This window comes from Physcomitrium patens, chromosome 12 (assembly GCF_059467195.1).
Source record: "Physcomitrium patens ecotype Gransden chromosome 12, ASM5946719v1, whole genome shotgun sequence".
NCBI lineage: Eukaryota > Viridiplantae > Streptophyta > Bryopsida > Funariales > Funariaceae > Physcomitrium > Physcomitrium patens.
The window spans coordinates 3,043,659-3,065,214 of NC_143421.1; the positions used below are offsets into that span (position 1 = coordinate 3,043,659).

Here is a 21,556-nt window from a genome sequence, read left to right on the forward strand (position 1 = left end):
CACATCAACACTAGAATGCCATACAGCCCAAGTTCCTAGCAAAAAATCCTTAACCTAAAAAAAATAAATGGTGCAAGAAATCCCAACTCAAAGGTAAATAAACATATGAATAGTATGACTTACCTACACGCGGAACATTTTCAATGCATACAACATTTGAGTTTATGACCTTCCACTACACATGTCTGGTGATGAAAAATAAATGCAACTCATGAAGATTTTAATGAGGTTTTAATTTGCTTTTTGCACCATTAAAATATGTTGTCATATAGTACATCAAAATGAACATCAGATCTTTCACGATTGATGATAAAGCAGATGTGATCCGCCACTAAAGTTGAGTATTACCTGTAGTGGACGAGCTCCAGGTCAGATCTTCTGTTGAGAACATTGAGTATTTTAAGATATGTGACACGAAGAGATTGCAACTGCGAGAGAAAACGCTAAATCCTCAAAATTGGCTAAGAATCTTTGAAGACAAACAAGTTTGTCTACTCCTATCAACTCCTATCTTGTAATTCAAATGCACATAAGGCAAGCGAGGATACAATCGTGATAGGGTGTTTAATGCGCCGTTATTTTCTTGCCAATCCTCATCCCTACAGCCGGAATTTCAAAAATAACAAACAGACAAACAAATACTGAGTACATATCAATGCAAGAATGCCATACAACCCAAGTCCCTAGCAAAAAATTCGCACTTCAGCTAGATTGACATCATAAGTTACAGAATTTACAAAATGCAATTGTCATAAAAACCCAAAACCTTTTCTACCTAGCGACCAACGTAATAGTTTATGAGCACGCTAGAGGATATGTTCAAGGACTAGTGCAACGCTAATCTATTCTGTGAACCTTACCAGAGCTGGATCCCTACTCTGGCGCTGGGATTCAATTAAAGTTCTCGTTCTCCCGATACCAGCTCACGATTTGCAAGAGGAATATGGTGCGGATACTCAAAGCAGTGTGCCCATGCACATTATTTCTGCTCTGCAAAGAGAAACCATGAGAATGTTATCGAGGGCATTCAATTGAGGGCCCTGATCTCATAATTGAAACCCAGTTGTGAACCAGGCGTAGACGTCTGGCAATTACGTTGCCTATTTCTAGACTATTTCTAGACTAATATTCTATGCTCTGTTTTCTTTCTGTTTCTATAAGTTTAGCAGTAATGGTATCACCATCTTTTACTTGTTGACCCATTGGTACGATACCGTAGTCCTCGCCCACAGGGACCTCTCCCATGCTGGGAATTGTATGGTCAAGTTTGCACATGTTCTATCTTGCACAACTGGGTGAATTCAAGCTTTATCCTGGGATTAGGAGTGTAAAAACTGCATCGTAGAAAAATTATTAGTGATATCGCAAAGCAGCACAGAGAACAAAGACCAAATTGTATGTGCACTAGAAGTAGCAAAGTTGTAACAAGAAAGTTGCGAGCTTAACCTCTTCCTTGCTGCTTTTAAATCTTGCATTCTTCCATTCATCATTTCTAGCTGCATAGAAATGAAAAAAAGAAAAAGTAAACTCACAAAAGAAAAAAGAAAAAAGAAAAGTACAAATCACGCGGCTGCTGTTTTGATAATATCGAGATAAAAGCCTAGGAGAATAGATTATAGATAGAGCCACGCAAAGGAAAATTTTTGGCCGTGCCTTTCAATTTACAAACATAGCAAAACAAATTTACAGTGCTCTAAAACCAGGACGACCGATAAGCAATAAATACATTTTTTTTGAGTTTTGGGGTGCAGAATGCTTTGCCTCCATTACGAACTATATAATCACGGGCACGAAAAAAGTAGAAAAAGCAGGTTCAACTGTCACCCTGGATCAAACGCATGCTGTTCAGTCAGGAATTCGAACCTGAATCTGGTCCATTTTTACTGACCTGAAATTGACTTGAGCACAAATTCTCCTTATCATCAATGCGTCGTTTCATTCTGGTGATGAGCTTCTGCTGCTCCACCAACTCCTGCACAAACTGTGCATTTTTGGCCTCCAAAAGAGCCACTTTGAGATCTTTCTTCTCCACTTCTGCATTCTGATGATAAGTAAGAAAGGTTACCAACAGAACATATTTCCTAGACATTCATTTCATGTCGATTCCTCAACATGTTATCGACATGAAATAAGTAGAGTCTACTGACTGTACACAGTAGCAGAAATAGGTAAGAAAGTCACGTTATATTTCTTGAAACTCACGTCATATGGATTCAAAACCTCTGTTTTTAACACTGAGGTTCACTGCTTTGCCACTCGTAGGAATAACCGTGCGAAACAGATAGACGTCCGTGTGAAAAGCAGGTACGACGTGATGCTTACGGTGTGAAGATCAAAGTTACATGGATATAGCTACTATTCATAAGATCCTGGTTCCGATCGAAAAACATCATGCAGAAACCCAAGTGCTTTTCATACTTCTTTTCATGTATGAGAGCTTAGAGACATTCTGAATACCAATTAGGGTTAAATCTAACAAATCTTAAAAAAACTGACCTCTTCCTTCTGTCGTTTCTTTAAAGTATGTAAACTTTTTTGATTCTCTCTCTCTTGCCTGCAAATCGAGGATCAAGATAGGACTACAATCAAAACACAACAGGCAAATTCATGGAAAATCTTAACCTGAAACGCAACAAGCATATAGACCCTAAAAGTCCCTAACTACTTAAGAAATTATTCGCTGAAATATTCAGTCTACGCTACCGCCACTTCAAATGAGAAACAGTAAGAGATGCGAGAAAAGCAACTGCATCGCCAGGTTTAGGTTCTAAGGAAAACGTAGCCCATTTTGAATGTTGCTCGGGCGCTCTTGAGACTGGAGCCCATTTTTTCTTTCTTTCTTTTTTAATACGATATTTGCCGTCGATTTGCTTCAGGCTTGGACAAAACGACGGTTCCGAAGTGTGGATCACCGAGCTATGGTGAACGAATCAGAAGCGCGGATGTCCATGGTGTACTTTGCCACTCATCCGACGAAAGCAACGATTGAGGTTCCAGAGCAGCTCGTCACTTCTAAGCACCCCTTGCGGTTCCGGCGATCGTTCACTTGGGAGGAGTATAAGAGCCACTTGTTTCAAATGCACGTCGGAGGGAACGGAGTAATATTATCCAAACAGTGGCTACTTAAACCAGCATTCTAGTGAGGCTTTGAAGAGATTGATTGTCTAAATCTTAGTTTAGGAGCACCAGGCCATCAGGCTCCATTACTGACACTATTTACGATCGCCTGCTCATAGAGATGATTCCTTTATCATGCCTGTTCAAGCCTGTACGCACCCAGTTTGTTCCAGTTATTTTTAAGTCCATCGGGGAAGATTTCCAAGTAAAGGTGATATAACAATACGAGGGCGGATTTAATGTAGGGGTAAGACTTAAGCTTGATAGAGCAGCATGTGCACCCGATTCATCGACCTTCACAGGTTCGTTATCATGGTGTCCCTTGCGGTTCTGTGAGGTACAAGAACCTTATTACAAGAACCTTCAAGTTTTATTCATCAAAACTTGCTCATACTGAATCTTGTCACTGTTATCAAAGGACAGGAACTAGAGTCCAAATTCTGAGTTGACTTCTACTATTAAAAGCATGAAAGCAGTATTTGTAAGAGAGCCAAATTCAACCAGTGCCTTTGCTGCCTTTGCTGTGGATAATCACAGGTGTGTAGAGAATTGCAACAAAACAGATGTTGAGTTGAAATGCACTAGTACAGCCAATCATGGCTCCAGAATCATTATGCCTCTAAAAAGGTTCCTCATCAGCAGAAAACTAACAGCAATAACTCGACTGCCTTGTGACGAATTTCTTATGTGAATACCCATTGCGAACTAAGCAGCGACGTGCAGGGGTAAAGTAATTGCCGTTCGGCTTTCAGGTGCTGAAAGGTTTCTACATGCTGAGTAGCAATCCGAACGAATTACCGTCATCATCCATCAATATTTCAAAATGTTCGAACCTGAAGTTCAGGGAGATTCTTGTACCTCACAGAGTAAAATAGAACCTGATAAACTGTGCAGGTTAGCGGCAACTTCACTTCCAAGTTAAGTACCAACGTGAGAGAAAACCTAAGATCAAGTCCCAGCAGGAGCTGCAGACTTAGTTTTTGCTGAGGCAGCGGCTGCCACCGCAGCTGCCGTATTAGCTGCGGCAGCCTATGCAGCTTGTACCGTAGTTGCTGATATAATTGGCTGAGGACTAGCAAGTGGAATATTAGATCTGTTGACTTGCTCTTTCACTTGCGTCAGTGATGCCTTGATTTCTCCAGCAGTCATGGTTTCACGTTCCAAAAAAGTAGCTGCCAAAGTATGGAGCTCGCGTTGATGGGTAGTATGTATCCTTTTTGCATTTTCGTATGCAGTCTGCAGGAGGTCACGCACTTCTTTCAACAAGCAGGCTCGTTTCCGTACTCATCAACTTGCCATCATCTTCATAATTATGAGCAACCACACCTACTGCTTTGCTCATTCCATATTTGGTGACCATTTCTCGGGCTAATCTGGGAGCCTGAGCAAAGTCTGAAGAAACGCCGGATGCAACCCGTTCCACACCGGCACCTTTGTTAGGGTTTGCTCATAGGTAGCCAACACATACTCAAGTCTACCAGTGGCACTGATGGAACATCGGATTTCGAAAACTAACACAAGAGGATGAACAAAAGAGGAACGTCTGACATACAATACAAAAGAGAGAACATACGCAAGTATAAAAAACATCACATACCTCTCCTTCCCAAAACACAAGTTCCTCTTCAACGCGTCCACCGATGCAAACATCCAAACGTGCAAGCATTTGCTTGCGTGAGAAGCTAGTTTCATCTTTGTCGGGCAGCTAGGTGACCATACGAAGAGACATATCCCTTGATACAATTGTGGCCTTGTGAAATGGTGAATAAGTGCAATTTCACCTTGTCACCAGTGAATAAGTGCAACAAGTGCATGGCCCCCTTCATGAAAAGCAGAGAGTCGCCTTGATCTCTCAGAGATCACTACAGACTTGCGTCCACTACCCATCATGATTTTATCTTTGGCAAACTCCAAATTTGCCATGCTCACATCCTTCTGTCCATTTATGGTAGCCTTTAAAGCTACTACATTGATAAGGTTGGCCAAGTCAGCGCCTGAAAATCCAGGAGTTCCACGAGCTATAACTGATAAGCCAACATCGCCAGATTTTGGCACCTACAATCCACCAGCACCAAGCATCACTATACATATACATTTATATTTTGGATACTTTTAAGACTAAGGATCTATAACTCAAGTTTGATTTGTAATGACATAAACCAGTTAACTTATTATGCACATCTTAAAAGAAACAACTAGCTAGGTCAATCCACTCAATGATTAAGAAGACAACATGCAGATATCTTTCACTTGCAGTTGTAACTTAACAAAGTAGAAAAATCTTTAAGACTTGTAAAAATTGGATGAAGTAACAAGTGGCCTAGAACCTTGTTCATGCGTGCTTCAAGAGTTTGGCAACGTCCTTCAACATCAAGATTAGGAATCTCAACATTCCAATCAAATTGACTTGGTTGAATTAGTGCTTTGTCAATGAATTCTAGAAAATTGGTAGCACAGACAACAATTATGCTTTCATACTTGTTTAAAACCATCCAACTTCACAAGCAGCTGATTAAAGTCATCTTCATATATTGCTAATCTTTGGGATTTCTACTTCCTCCAATAGCATCTATTTCATCCATAAAAATAATGCACATTGTCTTGCAACAAATAGAAATTAATACAATTAGAAATGCATATGCATGTAGTATAGGATTATTTGTTTGAATTCCAAAATCATTGATTGAATTCTTTTGTCATCATTAAGAAACATGAGTAAAAACCTTTTTGCTAAACATACATATTTATTGTTGTTTTACACACCAAAGTATGTTTATGGTCTTAAAAATATTAATTCACTATGGTATGACAATGCAAGAAACTTTGAAGAGACACAAAACTTAAATAATAATTATGATTAGAAGAATGTAGTAACATGCATAGAATCTTTCATAAATGAAAGTTGGAATAAAATATTTAAAGTCAAAGAGATACATTATTATTTTTTTGCTATAGCAAATAAGTCTAGTATTCATTGCACACCAACATCCACAAACATTTCTTCCAATTTGCTTCTATTATAATAAGGAAAACGGATTTCCTACTTCCTTAGGTATAGCATTGGCAAACATGATATTTTTTATATTAGGTGGTCTAATTAATAATACTCACTTTAATAGTTTTCTATCCAATCTTATAATGCTTTTCTTCCAAGAAATATATGATTATTTTTGCTAATCCAAACTAAAACTTATATTATCCACAAAGAAATAATTATACATATAATTTTTAATATGAATCAACTAAAATGTACATGAAGATTTTGTAAATAGTAAAAAATTTCATTAAGTTGGCCTTAGCCTAATTTATGACTTATACATCACTAAATTTGGTGTTTAATTCTATATTTGGCTATGTCTCTTTATTCAAGGATAGATTAAGAAGCATAGCAAGATAATATCAATATATAATATCCAATCACAATGACATTCCAATATATTGTATTTTATTTAATTGATTAAAGATATAACATATTAATTTATAATATAAATGGTATTAAAAATCTCTAGTAATTCCACCTATTCTAATTCCATAATCTTCAATCAAAGCTCCAATTTCCAATATGAGCAAGAAATCAAAGGCTGAGGTATGTAATATTCATCAAGTTTACACTTTGAGCCCTCTTTTTATAGTGATCATGTAAATATGAGCTTGTAGAGTGTCTAATAATCTCCCTTTTGTTATCACTCTTGCACTTTTTAAATAAAGCATTGCAATTGATGCCATCTTTATATTAGAATCAGATCTTATTTCAATATCAGCTAATGCTATTTATATTCAACTAAAAACTAAAAAATTTAGGCATAAAACAAGTATGTGTTTAAATCAACTTATTTTAACACATACTTGTTTTATAAGTTGATTTCAATCTATTACAAATAAGTAATAAGTTGATTTCAATACATACTTGTTTTATGCTTAACAAGTTGGCTTTCATCTATTACAAATAATTTAATTTTAACTAATCTTAGAATTATAATAATTATATTTAAAACCAAAGACTCATATATATACACCTCTTTCAATTATTATATTTTAAAATATTATTTTTATCAATATACAACTACTTTTGTAGTTAATTTTGACATAGTATCAAAACATCTACTCTAAGCATTTTTTCTTTAATTTTTACTTCTTTTTTCTTTTTATTATCTCTTTATTTTAATTTTGGTTATTTATTTCATTGTGGAGTCTACTTTTATATGTAAAGAGATTCCAAAGGCCACCAAATTCTAGAGATCTTTTAGTTACTCTATTTGGTCATATAAGATTAAAATACTATTGTAAGGAGAGAATATGTGGCATGTAGTTGTACTCAATACAACCACCAAAGCCTTTTTCTCTACCTACTTTGCAAACTTTGTCAACAACATTATTCTTACTATCTCAACAATGCTGCCATTTACTTCAAACAATCTAAGTCTTAAAGATTAGCAATACAAAGAAATCTACATCATAGTACCAATAATAAAATACTCTATCCTTCCTTGCATCATAAATATTAATGATCCAAAAAGAATGACAAAGAAAATAAATATTAAATCTCATCATAGTACCATTAATCCTCTAGTGAGTCAACTTGCAAATATTAGAATTGATATTCCAAATAAATAATAAATTAATAGGATTTTGAATAATCTACCTCTTAACTAGTAAGTTTTTAGGCAACTTCTTTCATACATATAAAAATCTCAAAAAAAAAGTCTCATACATATAAAAAATTTAAAAGCTTGATTTTATATATTTATATATATTCATCAATAAAATAGTAAATATAATAATGATAAGGATGTCTATACTATACATTCTATAAATATTGTTGATATAATAATAATAAAAAAAAAATCAATACCAATAAAGGATGTGATATTAGCAAAAGTCTTTTAGGTTTGTGCAACCAAAGTTTGTAATCATTAGCAATCAAAGGATTAATTCATAGTCCTATGAGCTATTGTTTATGTAACTTGCAATCTAGATTTACTATCTCAACTTAAAAACAAACCAAAATTCACAATCACTGTGGATTGTGGAAAAGCTCTTCCAATTTTTTATCATGGCAGTGCTATTTTAGACGAAAATAAAGTGGTAGTCAATATTTACTATATACTTGGCACAGTAAAAAAAAAATTATATATTAATAAGGTTATAAAATTTTAGTTATTATACTTTATTTGGGGCTTGGTATTATTGGATTTTTTACAAAATATTCTAAAGAAGGTACTTCATATTTGTAATAATAAGATAAGTAATAATATAATATGATATAGATAAGATAATTATATAGATAGTTAGAACTATGGAGGTTTTTTAAATTAGGGTTAGGTTAGTAGACTAAGTAGGACCCATTGTGTAACATTCTAGAAAAAATTTAGGGTGGTTATTTAGGTGGGGTCTATCATAGAACCTTCTAAAAAAGGCTTATGACAGTTATTTAAGTAGAGCCTACTATCGAATCTCCTAGAAAAAGAGCTTAAGACAATTATTTAGGTAGAGCCCACCTCCTAAGAATATTTTAGAAAGTCCAAAATGATAGGATAAGGTATAAATAGGATTAGTCAAAGGCTTTTGGTGCATTTGGTCAAGTATTGCTTTGGATCTTTTTTTTTAAATAAAATTTGGTTTTGCATCTTTTTGTTCAATTTTGTTCTATTTTATTTCCGTTTGCTTAGTTTTGTCCTTCATGTCCTATTTTATTTAATTCTGTTCAGCTTTGTTATGGTCTATTTTGTCTTATTTTGTGATGAAGCTTTATATTGCTCTGGATTAGAAGGATCTTGAGTTTTTGAGATAGTCTAGTCTAATTTCATTGATATCAGAGCGGATGTTAGATTATTTACTTTTGTTAGTATGTCAATAATCATCATTTAGTCCAAAGTCAGTTATTATGGTTACCTTGGATACTATGTTGAGGCTACCACGAGCTACTTTTAAAAAGCCAATTGGAAGATAAAAAGGCATTACAATAGTAGAGTCTAGTAAAGAAAATTATAATATGAAAGATATGATAGAGCAATCTTAGATGGAGGCTCAAATACAACACCTTTTAGGCTACATAGCTACTTTGCAAGGGCAAATAGAAGCCTTGAAGATAAGAGAGCCGATATCTACTAGACTGAAATTGAGTAAGCATAGTACATACTTTGGCTTTTCAAGATAAGAAGTTGTATATCAATGGCTCTTCAACATATGACAATACCTCCAAATATTTGAGACAAATACCATTGAAGGAATTATATATGCAACCATCTATTTGACAATTATAGTAGCCATTTGGTGGTGATATTGAGTTCAAAGCTATAGAGCTTAAGGCGGATTTAGTGACTCAAAGGAATTTGAGACCAAGTTTAGGAATCAATTTTGGCTCATTAATGCATAAAAGATAGCATGGGATCAGTTGGTAAATCTTACATAAATGAGGTCAATACAAGATTATGTCTTCCAATTTAAGTCCCTATATCTCCAAATTGATAATGTTGCAGAGGCGAAGATGATAGATCGATTCCTATAAAGTTTTAAACCTAAGATGTAGTAGAAGGTAGAGCTAAGGATTCCACAAACATTCAAAGAAGCAATTTGGATTGCAGAGAGGGTTGATGCTATAGATTTCAAAAATCGTAGAGCATGACTTATAATACAAAGTCCTATGTCGCTATCTAATACTATGGCACAAAAACCAATGCTAATAGAGATTGATTCCCTACAAGGATCATTGACACTACAAAGATGATAAATATTGATACAAAAGGAATTATGTTTCTATTGCCGAGAGCTAAGCTATTAGATTGGAGGTTTTTTAAAACATCAAAATTTAAGTACCAGCAAGATAAGGAAGATTCACAATCTTAAAACTCACTAAATAGATAATGAATTAGAGCAAGAAAATAAGACTCCCCAATAAAGGCTCCAAAGGCCCGTATTAGACATAGCTACTATCTCTCGAAGATAAATAGCATGGCCTTGGACAACTATAAAAAAAAGTCAATTGGTACATTTAACGAGACTACTAAGAGAACAACCATATCAAGTGCTTATAGATTGTCACTCTATAAAAAATGACATCTCAAATAAAATTACCAATCAACTTGGTATTAAAATTAAGGAAATCAAGGAAAGAAGTATATACTTTGGAGATGATCGAGAAAACATATTGAGTGAGACATGTAAAGAAGAAATCTTAAGATTGATAGATGCCTATATCTTAAGAGAGAGATTCAAGGTAACAAACTAAAATATGATGTTATCTTTGATATGCCATAGTTAAAGATAGAAAATAAGCAAGTTGATTGGGTAGTAAGGAAAATCTCTTTTAAAGATGGAAGATGCAAGGTGACTTTGTACCTTTGCATCAATTGAAGAGGAAAGACAATTTGCAACTAAATACTTACTCATAGGAACAATCTTTGTGAAGAAGCAAATATAACATGAGTAACTACTATATATAGTATTTCCAATTCTTGTGTCAGTGGTGAAAAAGATAGTCAAAAGAATAGAATAGATAGAGCAACTCATACAAGAATATTAAGATGTCTTTCGAATCGACTTATCTAGTGGAATACCTCCTAATCGAGGTACCACCTTTTAAATAGAATTATTACTCAGAGCCAAACTGCAAATTGACCAATTTATCACTTGGCATCAAAAGAATATAAAGAACTACAAAAGATATTTGACGAATTTTTGGACAAAGGCCTCATTTGAAAAAACACATCACCATGGAGAGCACCTGTACTCTTTGTACCTAAAGAAGATGGTGGACTTTGCCTTTGCATTGAATATCAAAGCTTAAATAAGCAAACTATTAAAAATACATATTCACTTCCTAGCGTGGATAATCTTCTTGACCAACTTCAAAGTGCAACCATCTTTAGTAAATTGGATCTTTAGCATAGCTATTTGTAAATATCTATTACAATAAAGGATGTAGAAAAGACCACATTTTGTATGGGCTATGGACATTTTGAATGACTAATTTTATATTTTGGCCTCACCAATATTTTAGCCTCTTTCATAGATTAGATGAATAAATTATTTTGAGACCTTTTAGACAAGTATGTAGTTGTCTTCATTGATGATATCCTTGTATATAATAAAATCTCTAAAAAACATGAATAACACTTACAATAAATGCTACGTCGGCTACAAGATAGTCTTTTTTATTGCAAGCAATCAAAATATGAAATTTGGAAGTCAAAAGTTATCTTTTTGGAACATGTGGTGTCCTCCAAAGGCATACATATGGAATAAGATAAGGTAAAAGCAGTAGAGGATTGGCCAACCCCTAAGGATGCTTCTGAAGTTTGCTCGTTTTTAGGCCTTATTGAATACTATTGTAGTTTTGTTTTGCAATTTGTTTACATTGTTGTCTTATTGACAAATCTATTGGAGAAGAGTACCCCATTTGAATAAAAAGTGGAGCAGCAAAACACCTTTCATAAGTTGAAAGAGGCACTCATTATTGCTTCAATATTGCAATCATATGATCCTAATCTTCCTTGTATGCTTGACATTGATGCTTCCAACTTTGCTATTGGAACAGTCCTTCAACAAGACTTTGGTAGGGGCCTTCAACATGTGGCATATGAATCATGCAAGCTTAGAAGGATAGAGTGCAATTACTCTACATATAATCAAGAGTATTTAATGATTGTACATGCCACAAAGGTATGGCAAAATTATCTATTGGAGAAGCCAGTGATTATTCGGACTGACCATTGACTCTTGCTATATGATTTGTATCTAGAAAATATGAAATCATGGCATCATTGTTAGAAAGAATAGTTGCAACTTTTTGATATTCAGCTTGAGTACAAGCAAGGGCAACAACATATTGTGCTAGATAGCTTATCACAAAGAGTAAACTTGAAAGACAAATCAAGAGATAAGAAAGAAGTTTCTACAATTAATAGTGTCATTTCAGATCTAATCAAAGAGACAGAATGGAAAGAATGCATTGGAATGCTTATATCAAGATGGTTAGTAATTGGCTAAAGGTGGATGTTATATAATATTAAGATTACACTCTTAGTGATGGCTTGCTCTATTTCAAGAAGTGAATTTATTTATCCGATAATGCTAAACTCCAAACATGCATACTTCAAGAAGAACATGACATCCCAATATTTAGACATTTCAAATGAGAGAAGACTCTACAATGGATCTCAAGGATATGATTTTTGACAGATTTGAATCATGATGTTCAAGCCTTTGTATACTCTTGCAAGTCATGTCAACGTAATAAAGCATGCAACACAGCATCTCCTATACTATTATAGCCAATTCTGCTACCTACAACACATTGAGAGTAAGTGACTATGGATTTCATTATGTGTTTGCCATAGACACCTCATAATCATACTACAGTTGCTGTTTTTGTGAATCAACTTTCAAAACAACTTTATTTGGCTGCAGTGCGCTCAAATATTTATGCCTCAATGCTTATATGAATCATCTTTGATATCGTCTTTTGCCACCATGGATTGCCTTATATCATCATTTCAAATCGGGACCCATGCTTCATAAGAAGTTTTTGGCAAGCCTTATTTAAGCTACTAGGTACACAACTTGTCATGTCTACAACCTTCTATCCTCCAATAGATGGACAAACAAAACATGCAAATCGGACCTTGGAGCACATATTGTGGATATTTGTAGTGGTTCATCATAATAATTGAGATGAATACTTGATGTCCTTAAAATTTACTTACAATGATAATATCTAAGCAAGTACTAATCATTCATCATTTTTTTTTAATATCGATTAGCTAAATTAATTATGCTAACAACTTTCTATTATTCTATTGACACTAACAATTCAACAACAGAGGAATTCATACAACAGCTTACAATAGCCTTACAAGAGGCACGGCACCGCCTTCTTACTACACATAATCGATAGAAGCAGTATGTCGATAACCATCTATAATACAAGACTTTTTGGAAAGGTGATTAAGTATTACTCTCCAATACCAACCTTCCACTTACTACATCAATTCAAATCCATAAATTAGCATCTCAATGGCTTGGACTTTTTTGCATTTTTGTAGTGATTTTTGATGTCGCATATTGCCTTGAGTTTCCACCACATATTTGAATTCATCCAATCTTTCATGTTTCGCAATTGAAGGAATTTCATACTAAATCAAAGTGCTTTCCAGATCGACACTAACCACTACCACCACCAATTGTAGTTAATGATTAACAAAAATGTAAAGTGGATAACATTTTGGAATATCACTACTTCCGTTGTGGCAACGGATGTCCACAACTTCAATATAAAGTTCTTAGAAAAGGTTATCTTATTCACGATGCAATGTGGAAACTCACACAAAACTTCATCTATTGCTAAGAGAAAATTTGGAGATACTATTGGAAGGAAAATAAGGACGTTCTGCATTAATGGATCAAAATTAATTATAACATGGTGTAGATAAGATAATTGTATAGATAATTAGAACCATAGAAGTTTCTAAAATTGAGGTTAGGTTAGTGGATCAATTAGGATCTACTATGGAACATTCTAAAAAGAATTTAGGATGGTTATTTAGGTGGGGTCTATCATAAAACCTTGTAGAAAAGGCTTATGGTAGTTATCTAAGTAGAATCTATCATAGAATCTTCTATAAAAAGAATTTAAGGTAGTTATCTATGTAGGATCCACTACCTAAGAATATTCTAGAAAGTCTTAGATGGTAAGACAAGATATGAATAAGACTGGCCAAAGCCTTTTAGAGCATCTAGTCAAGTATGGCTTCAGACCTTTTCTCTTAGTAAAATTTGGTTTTGCATCTTTTTATTTAGTTTTGTTTAGTTTTATTTTTATTTGCTCAATTTTGTCTTTCATGTCTTATTTTGTTTAGTTTTGTTATGTTTTATACTAATTTATTTTATCCTATTTTATAATAAGGCTTTATATTGCTGTGGATTAGAAGGATCTTGGATTTTTGAGATAGTCTAGTCCTGTTTCAAATAGCCTCTATTATATAGATATCTTTGACTTTGATTGCTGGTCTATATTTCTAGCCTTAGAATCAATAAATTATATAACAAAAAAATAAATCAAAATAATAATATTTTAATATAAAAAGACAATCCATCTTTACTTTCAATTACTCTAAAATTTATTCCATAGATAGATGATAACAAGAATTCTATTCAATAGAATACCTCATTAAGTTCTATGTTGCATCACATCTCTCAAGCACTATTTTAGATAAGTACCAAATTTCTATTAAGGACATAAATTACAATAATAAAGCCTTCAAAGATTTTTTGTATTACTTAAGAAGAATATCTATTTACTCAAAGAAGTATAGAATTAGAACTAGAATGGTTATTGCCAAAGATAAGATTAAAGACTTTTGAAATTAAGTTCTTTTGATCTATATGCATGGTGATTAGATTTGAAGCACATTTTAAATAATGACACCTTTCTTAAAATGAATCTACAATTGCAAGAAGTTCTTTGTCATGAATCTTATAGTTGATCTTGGTTGTTGAATTATTTTTAGGAATAGAAAGCTACTCAATGGAATTTGTCATTTGTTTCCATTTTTGACAATGCCATGTCCAAAGCAAACTTTGATGCATCTATACCTATGGAGAATGCCTTAAAAAAGTTGACACAATAAAAGGTTAGTACAAAAATAAATATTGTCTTCAAAGTTTCAAAAGATAATTCAACTTTTTTGTTCCACTAAAATTTATCTTTATATATCAAACATGTAAAAAGAGCTATAACTTTAAAAAAAAATGAATATTTCAAAGTAATTAGGAAATTTTAAAAAATATTTTATATTTCTTATTATTTTTGAGACCTCCCAATTCATGATAGTCTAGACGTTTTTCGAATCCATCATCAAGTCATTATTTGAAATGATGTATCCAAAGAAGTCAACTTAAGTAGTGTGAAATATACACTTTTCTAACTTGGCATATAATTTTATATCTCTAAGTTTTTGTAGTACATAACAAACATAAATTTTATATTCTTTTGTGTTCTTGGAATAGATTAAAATGTTGATTAGATAATAGATGAAAAAATCATTAAGATATTCTTAAAAAATATTATTCATGAAATATTAAAAAGATGCTGGTACATTTGTAAGTCCAAAAGGTATGACATTATATTCAAAATTTCCATATTTGATTCAAAATACAATCTTCCATTGATTTCTTTTTTTTATTCATATTACATCATATACTCCTTATAGATCTATTTTTATATAGATGTTTACTTGATTGAATTGATCAAAAGATTTTAAAATCAAAAATAAAGGATATTTATTTTTTATGGTAATCTTATTGTATTTTTGATAATCTACATACATATGTGAAGATTTGTCTTTTTTCTTCAAAAATAAGATAGGAATTCATGCTAGAAATTTTGAAGTTCTTATCTAAGTTCTTATTAATGTATTCTTTAAATGTCTTCAACTTATTTTATAATAAGCTATAGATTGGTCCAAATAGTAGTTGAGTTTTTTCTTAAAGATTAATTGAATAAACTTATAGACAATGCTTTAGAAGAATATTTACATTTTTTTTCTAAAAAATCTTTTGATAATCTTAATTCTAGCTTAAAATAATCTTTAAAATCTTTCTACTATTAGAAATAAATATGGTATATATAACAAAAAATAATCCTTTTACACCATGTATAAAAGCTCTTGCACCTATCAATAAGAGATTGGTTATATTGGACTTATAGATTTTTACTTGATTAATAGATTTTTGGATTAAACTATAGGAAAAATCAAGGTTATAAGAAATCTAGCCTATTTCAAGATTATACTTCTTTAGCCACAATAATCTTAAAACAATTAGATTAAAAAGATACCTAATCATATTAAATATTATTAAGCTATTGTGACCATTAGTTGCTACATCTAAAGGAATAATTTCATAGATAACATCTCCAAAAGATAACAAATGATCATCTATTATTTCTACATATATTTATTTTATTTTTTTTAATTAAGGATATTTCTTATTTTTTAATAAAGACTTTATTTATAAAAGAAAAAGAGACTATTGAATCTAATAAGGCAAAGACTTTGTCATCTTTCGATTCTAAATAAATTCCTATTATAAAATAAGATAATTGATTTGAAGAGAGAATATGATCTTTACTAGGTGTTGTATAAGATTTCAATTGTATAGTCTCTATTATTGCTAAAAAACTTGTTTTCTAATACATCATCTTTTTTAGCAACCATTCTCTTTACTTTTTGATTATATTGCTTCATTGGATAATATTAAGTAATAAGTTTAGATTCTTCATAATATAAGCATAAATCTTCTTGAAGACGTTGAATTTTTTTTACTTACTAAAAAATTTGAAATATATTGTATCAATTTTCATAGGTTCTAGTCTTAATAAATAAGCTTTTGAAAATTAAAAATTGTCATCGTAACTTGGTTATATCTCTTCAATCAAATCTTTGTTCTTAGTATTTTTGAAAGAATCAATTGTTGCATGCAATGGCTTGAGCAATAAGTTATTTTAATGAATTTGCTCTCATCATTATCAAAATTCAATCTTTAATATTATCTTTTATCAAAATATCAAAATTAATTGATAAGAACTTTATCATTTCAATCTCTATTACAAACAATGTTTTAGAATTTAGTAGCATATATGCTGGATGAATGTGATCCTTGTTGTAAAGATATAAGTTTAATCTTTGCTACTCTTTTTCAATCAATTTCTTCAAATGTGGCCATAAATATTTTTAAAAATAAATATAGATTATAATAGAATTATAAATCTTTTTTTATTAAAGGTACAAATTAAGAAAAAACACTTTCAAATAAAAGTGTATCTATAAATTTAATTTGAATAAATCTATCAAGGCATTAAGAAGGATGTAATATTAGATAAAGCTTTATTTATTCTAGAAATCCTTGAAACTTTGATTTTGTTCTATCAAATTTTTCTAACATACTTATTCTTGCTTCTTTTATATTTGTAATAATATGACTTTTTGAATTTATTTGTAAACTTGATCTACTTGCTTCTTTTAATTGTACAACTTCTTAATAAAGATTTTGAACTTTATTGTTGACTTCTTTTATAGGTATTGAAATACTATGTTTATGGTTGATATTAGAAATATGTGAGATTTCTTCCCTAAAAGTATTGATAAGCTAGTAAAGATCTATAATACTTGCAAATCTATTCTTACTTCTACCAAGAGTAGCATTCATATATTTTTTTTTTATATAAATAAGTCAAAAAAATCTACAAATTAAATTAAAAGAAGATAATCTATAATCTCTAATATCAAATAAAATTTTTTATGAAGAGAGATAATATTTTTTATTTTAAAAAAAAACAGTATTTAAAAATTAAAATATTAGTTTAAAGGTGAATAGTCTACAACCTTTAAATACTATAAAAGAAATGAAATAATTCACTCACTTCTAAAATAAAGTAAGAATAATGAATTTGTACTCTTATAAAATTGTTAAGGACATGAATCATAACAATAAAGCCTTTAAAACATTCTTGTATGCCTTATAAAGAGTATATATTTACTCAAAGTAGTATAGTATTAGAACTAAAATAACTATTGTTAAGGAAAGAAGGCTAGAGTCTCTTGAAATAAGACTAAGAACAAGAAAGGTATTGATAAGAGTAGAGAAGGTTTTATTCTTGCTTATATATATACTATCTAATTAGGAGCTATATGACAAGTTTTTATAGGACCTTTGATACATGTCTAACTTGCAAGAAAAGTTTTTTATATGTACACCACAAACTTAGCTTATACCATAAGTTATTAAATGTGTGACATGCCATTAATTTGTTGGCCAAATTTCTAATCTACTAATCAATTACAAACATGTTTAAAATCAAATATACATCTATAAAGCTTCTAAGAAGTTTATCACAAGATATTATCAAATTTACATATATTTATTTTTTGCCTAATACTTCTTATCTAAGTAAATATATAGTCTATAATAATCTCTTACATTTATAAGTATATGGTTGAATTATTTTTTTTCTTATTCACAATATCAAATAACTAAAACCAAATATAAGAAAGATATTTTTAGAAGGCTATAATATTCAATTAAAAGCATATAGATACTACCTTGCCAAGAAATTTGTGATCTTTAAAAAATTTACACTTTTTAGAATCTTAAGTTGGCATCTTCAACCAAATAAAAATACTATCAACCAACAACAACATTCTTTGTATCTTTTTTAATATAAATATTCTTAGTTTATATACTTTACAAACTATTGCTTTACCAAATAAATTTATTATACTAGATCTCCAAAATTTTCTATTATCTTTAATATTTGACTTTTCACTCATATTGATAAATTTAATAAAAATCTTTAGAATTCAATATTAAATTATTACTTATTATATTGATTGAAATTATAATTTTTCAATTTTTATTGTGATTTTAATGCCAAAATATTTATCTAAAAAATTATATGTTTTAAGTTATATCAAAAGATTTTTATCTCTGACTTTTGGAATACAATATATGAATACAAAGAAATAACTCAAGTTTAAACATAGCCTTAGCTAATCTAGAGTAGAAAGCAAAAATGTATAACAAGCTATAATCTATAGCTAAAAATTAAACTTAAGATATAATTAACCTAGCTACTAGAAAAAAATATATTAGTGCAAAATATGTCTTTAAAACCAAATAAAATATAAATAGCCAACCTTTTCAAAAGAAGGCTTGTTTTGTGGCTTGAAGTTTTGAATAATGCTATAGCATCAACTTCGAAGAAATTTTTGCTCATGTCATTAAGTAATTAATAATTAAAACTTTAGTAACACAAGCTTTTAAAAAAAGATACTAAATTCATCATCTAATTGTCAAGATAGTATTTCTCTATAGATCACTAAAAAAAAGAAATATACATATTTATTAAGCCGAAAGCAAAATATCTAATATAAAAATTAAATTAATTTTTCTATTATTTGTAACAAAGTCCATGGATGTAGTATGAATGTTTAAATATTAAAATAAAATTCTTTAGAATGATTTGCAAGAGTAGTAACTATAATTTCTACCATAGTAGAAAAGATGAAAAAAAGATTATTTTTATCATCTATATAAATGATTTCTTTGTCACCAAAGGAAATAAAGCAAATATTGCATAGTTGAAACATCAACTTCAAAATAAATTTGATATCATGGAATTAAGTAACATAGCAAAAAAGTTAGAAGTAGAATTCAAGAAGATAGTTAAAGATCTCTTTCTTATATAACATCAATATGTTGTGATTATGCTTTATAAATTTTCTATAGAAAATTCAAGGCCAAAACATATATTCTTATTTTTTGGCTATGCATTATTATCCAATATGAAATCACCTTTATTTGATTCTTATGACTATTATAGAAAAGTAGGCAAGTAAATTTTCTTAACCACCACTCATTTCAATCTTGTCTATACAACTAGTTCAATATCTTATTTCATATCTTGTCTTCAAAGATTACATTTCAAAATAATTCATCTATTATCTTAAAAAGACCTTTGATTATAGCCTCTTATATAAGTCTAGCTAATAATATAATATCAAAGATAATACAAATACCAACTTAATTGGTTATTTAGAAATTATAAGATCTATTAAAAAATAATATTTTTTAATATTGAAAGCCACAATCTTATAATAAAATAAACAACTATTAAATGTTCTATAGAATTCAAATATATGAGCTTATCAATTGGAGCCTCTAAAATTATCTACTTAAATTATTTCCTTCATAAAATAAATGTATTGTAACTTTGAACTCATTCTTTTTTTTTTTATTTATTCAAAGTAAATACATTTAAAAAAATTAGAGTCTAATATCCTAACTATTCATTGTGATAACCAATCAAGCATCAAACTACCAAAGAACTATGTCTATCATGCTAGAACTAAACATATCAAAATACATCATCATTTTATTAGAAATAAGGTAGAATTTGGAAAAATTAAATAAAATTATGTTATCTTGTAGAAACATGGCCATTAAATAAAAGAAGAAAGAAAATATTTTAATATAGAAGAGACTAATTAAAAAAATATTAAAAAAATATAAATAAAAGATAAACAAGTAATAAAATCTTATAGTATTAGAACTTTTTTTTATGAAAATAAATTCTACTTACTTTGTATGGCCATAAGTAAAGCAATAAAAGGTAGATTACAAAAAAATAAAGAATATAAGCATATGTAGAAGAAAGTTAGAAGTTGATTTTAACAAAAATTATCTCAAGACAATAAGAATTGATATTTAGAAAGGACTAGTTGCCAACTATGGTTGAAATCCAACCTCAAGGCATAAAACTGAGCACATACATTATTGCTAAGTTTTTTTTTTTTTTCAATTGGAAAGCTAAGCTATAGAGCACATTAATAAAAAGATTTTTGAGAGTAATTTTTATGTTATTGGATTAATATTGAGGTTTTGAAGGATTTTCAAAGTTAATAATATACTCAATAGATTTAGATTTTGAAAAATAAAAATAAATTTATAAATTTCAAGATTGTATGAATTTTTTCATATATTTATAAATAAAAATATGAAAATTTGTTGTTGTACTTTTTATAAATTTGTGTAAAAAATTTGAAGTCAATCACGCAATTAAATTGAAGAATACAGGAATTTTTGTGGGTTATGGTCTTAGATAACAAAAATTTAGAATTAGCAAACGATTCTACAATCCAGCAATATTTGCTAGTTTGATTGAAGCAAAAATTAGTGAAAGAAATTTAGACTTAAATATCTACAAAAAATTTAATTTTTAAAGCAATTGAATGGTTTAGCAAGAAAAAATCTTTGTTATAAGATCAACATTCAAATCGAAGAAAGAAGGCAGCTAATGTTGAAGAGGTTTTGGAAGCTTTTCTTGCAATTGATAAGTTCAATTCTATTTAAATTTTATATGCTTGTCAATTGCTTGTTGATTGAAATTTGGATGAAATTTAAGTCAAGATCTATAATTCAATTAATATTTATTGAAGTTTCAAATAGGTAAAATAATTGATTAAAATTTACTTGAATTGATTAAAATTTGATTAAGATTATTAAAGATTACTTAAAATTTATTTCAGATTCTACTAGATTTAGTAGAATTATTTTTATATTTCTACTTATCTTTTATAATTAGGTACTTGATATATTCTTAAGCAAGAATATATGTAATACAATAATATTCTCAAAGATATTCAATTTGAAGATATATTTACAAAAAACCTAGGAAGAAATAAATTTGAACTTTATAAGTTGAAGTTAAGTCTTATTAGTCTTTCATTCATCTTTGTTTAATTACAATTTACCTCTTATACAAGCTAGAACTTCATTATAAATTCTTAAATTCTTAAATTAAATACTCAAAAAATTCTTGATTTTTTTCTTATATTCTTTATACTCCATGTAAATTCCTAACCTAAACCTTCTTTTGATATCA

The 21,556-nt window shown here is 30.1% G+C and overlaps 1 protein-coding gene and 1 pseudogene across 3 annotated transcripts in view; both read right to left on the reverse strand.

Annotated features, from left to right (window-relative positions):
• Positions 1-684: 684 nt before the first annotated feature.
• LOC141046040 (uncharacterized) lies at positions 685-2,502 on the reverse strand. 2 transcript variants are annotated; one of them, XR_016505686.1, is made up of 4 exons: positions 1,889-2,502; positions 1,447-1,496; positions 1,182-1,334; positions 685-990 (listed from the first exon to the last, which is right to left on the reverse strand). XR_016505686.1 is itself a non-coding variant. In XM_090254595.1 (3 exons), the coding sequence occupies exons 1-3, from the start codon at positions 2,087-2,089 to the stop codon at positions 1,262-1,264; spliced, it is 324 nt and encodes a 107-aa protein (XP_090110721.1). In that variant the 5' UTR covers positions 2,090-2,502; the 3' UTR covers positions 685-1,261. The 2 variants fall into 2 exon arrangements, 1 of the variants encoding a protein (XP_090110721.1); XM_090254595.1 differs by having other exon boundaries at positions 685-1,334.
• Positions 2,503-3,657: 1,155 nt separating this feature from the next.
• LOC112289892 (ATP-dependent zinc metalloprotease FTSH 5, mitochondrial-like) overlaps positions 3,658-21,556 on the reverse strand; it is a 37,351-nt pseudogene continuing 19,452 nt past the window's right edge. Inside the window, exons 3-8 of the transcript XR_016505655.1 lie at positions 6,630-6,707; positions 6,371-6,485; positions 6,059-6,263; positions 5,445-5,720; positions 4,711-5,172; positions 3,658-4,548 (exon numbers count right to left, since the gene is read on the reverse strand). The product of XR_016505655.1 is annotated as an ATP-dependent zinc metalloprotease FTSH 5, mitochondrial-like (transcript). The remainder of the gene's footprint in view (positions 4,549-4,710; positions 5,173-5,444; positions 5,721-6,058; positions 6,264-6,370; positions 6,486-6,629; positions 6,708-21,556) is intronic.

Excerpts from the sequence above, each read along its gene's own strand:
- LOC141046040 (XM_090254595.1), bottom strand. The coding sequence starts at position 2,089 with ATGTCTAGGAAATATGTTCTGTTGGTAACCTTTCTTACTTATCATCAG. Across the intron at positions 1,497-1,888 it reads TGTGCTCAAGTCAATTTCAG|CTAGAAATGATGAATGGAAG; the intron begins GTCAGTAAAAAT and ends ATTTCTATGCAG. Across the intron at positions 1,335-1,446 it reads TTAAAAGCAGCAAGGAAGAG|TTTTTACACTCCTAATCCCA; the intron begins GTTAAGCTCGCA and ends TCTACGATGCAG.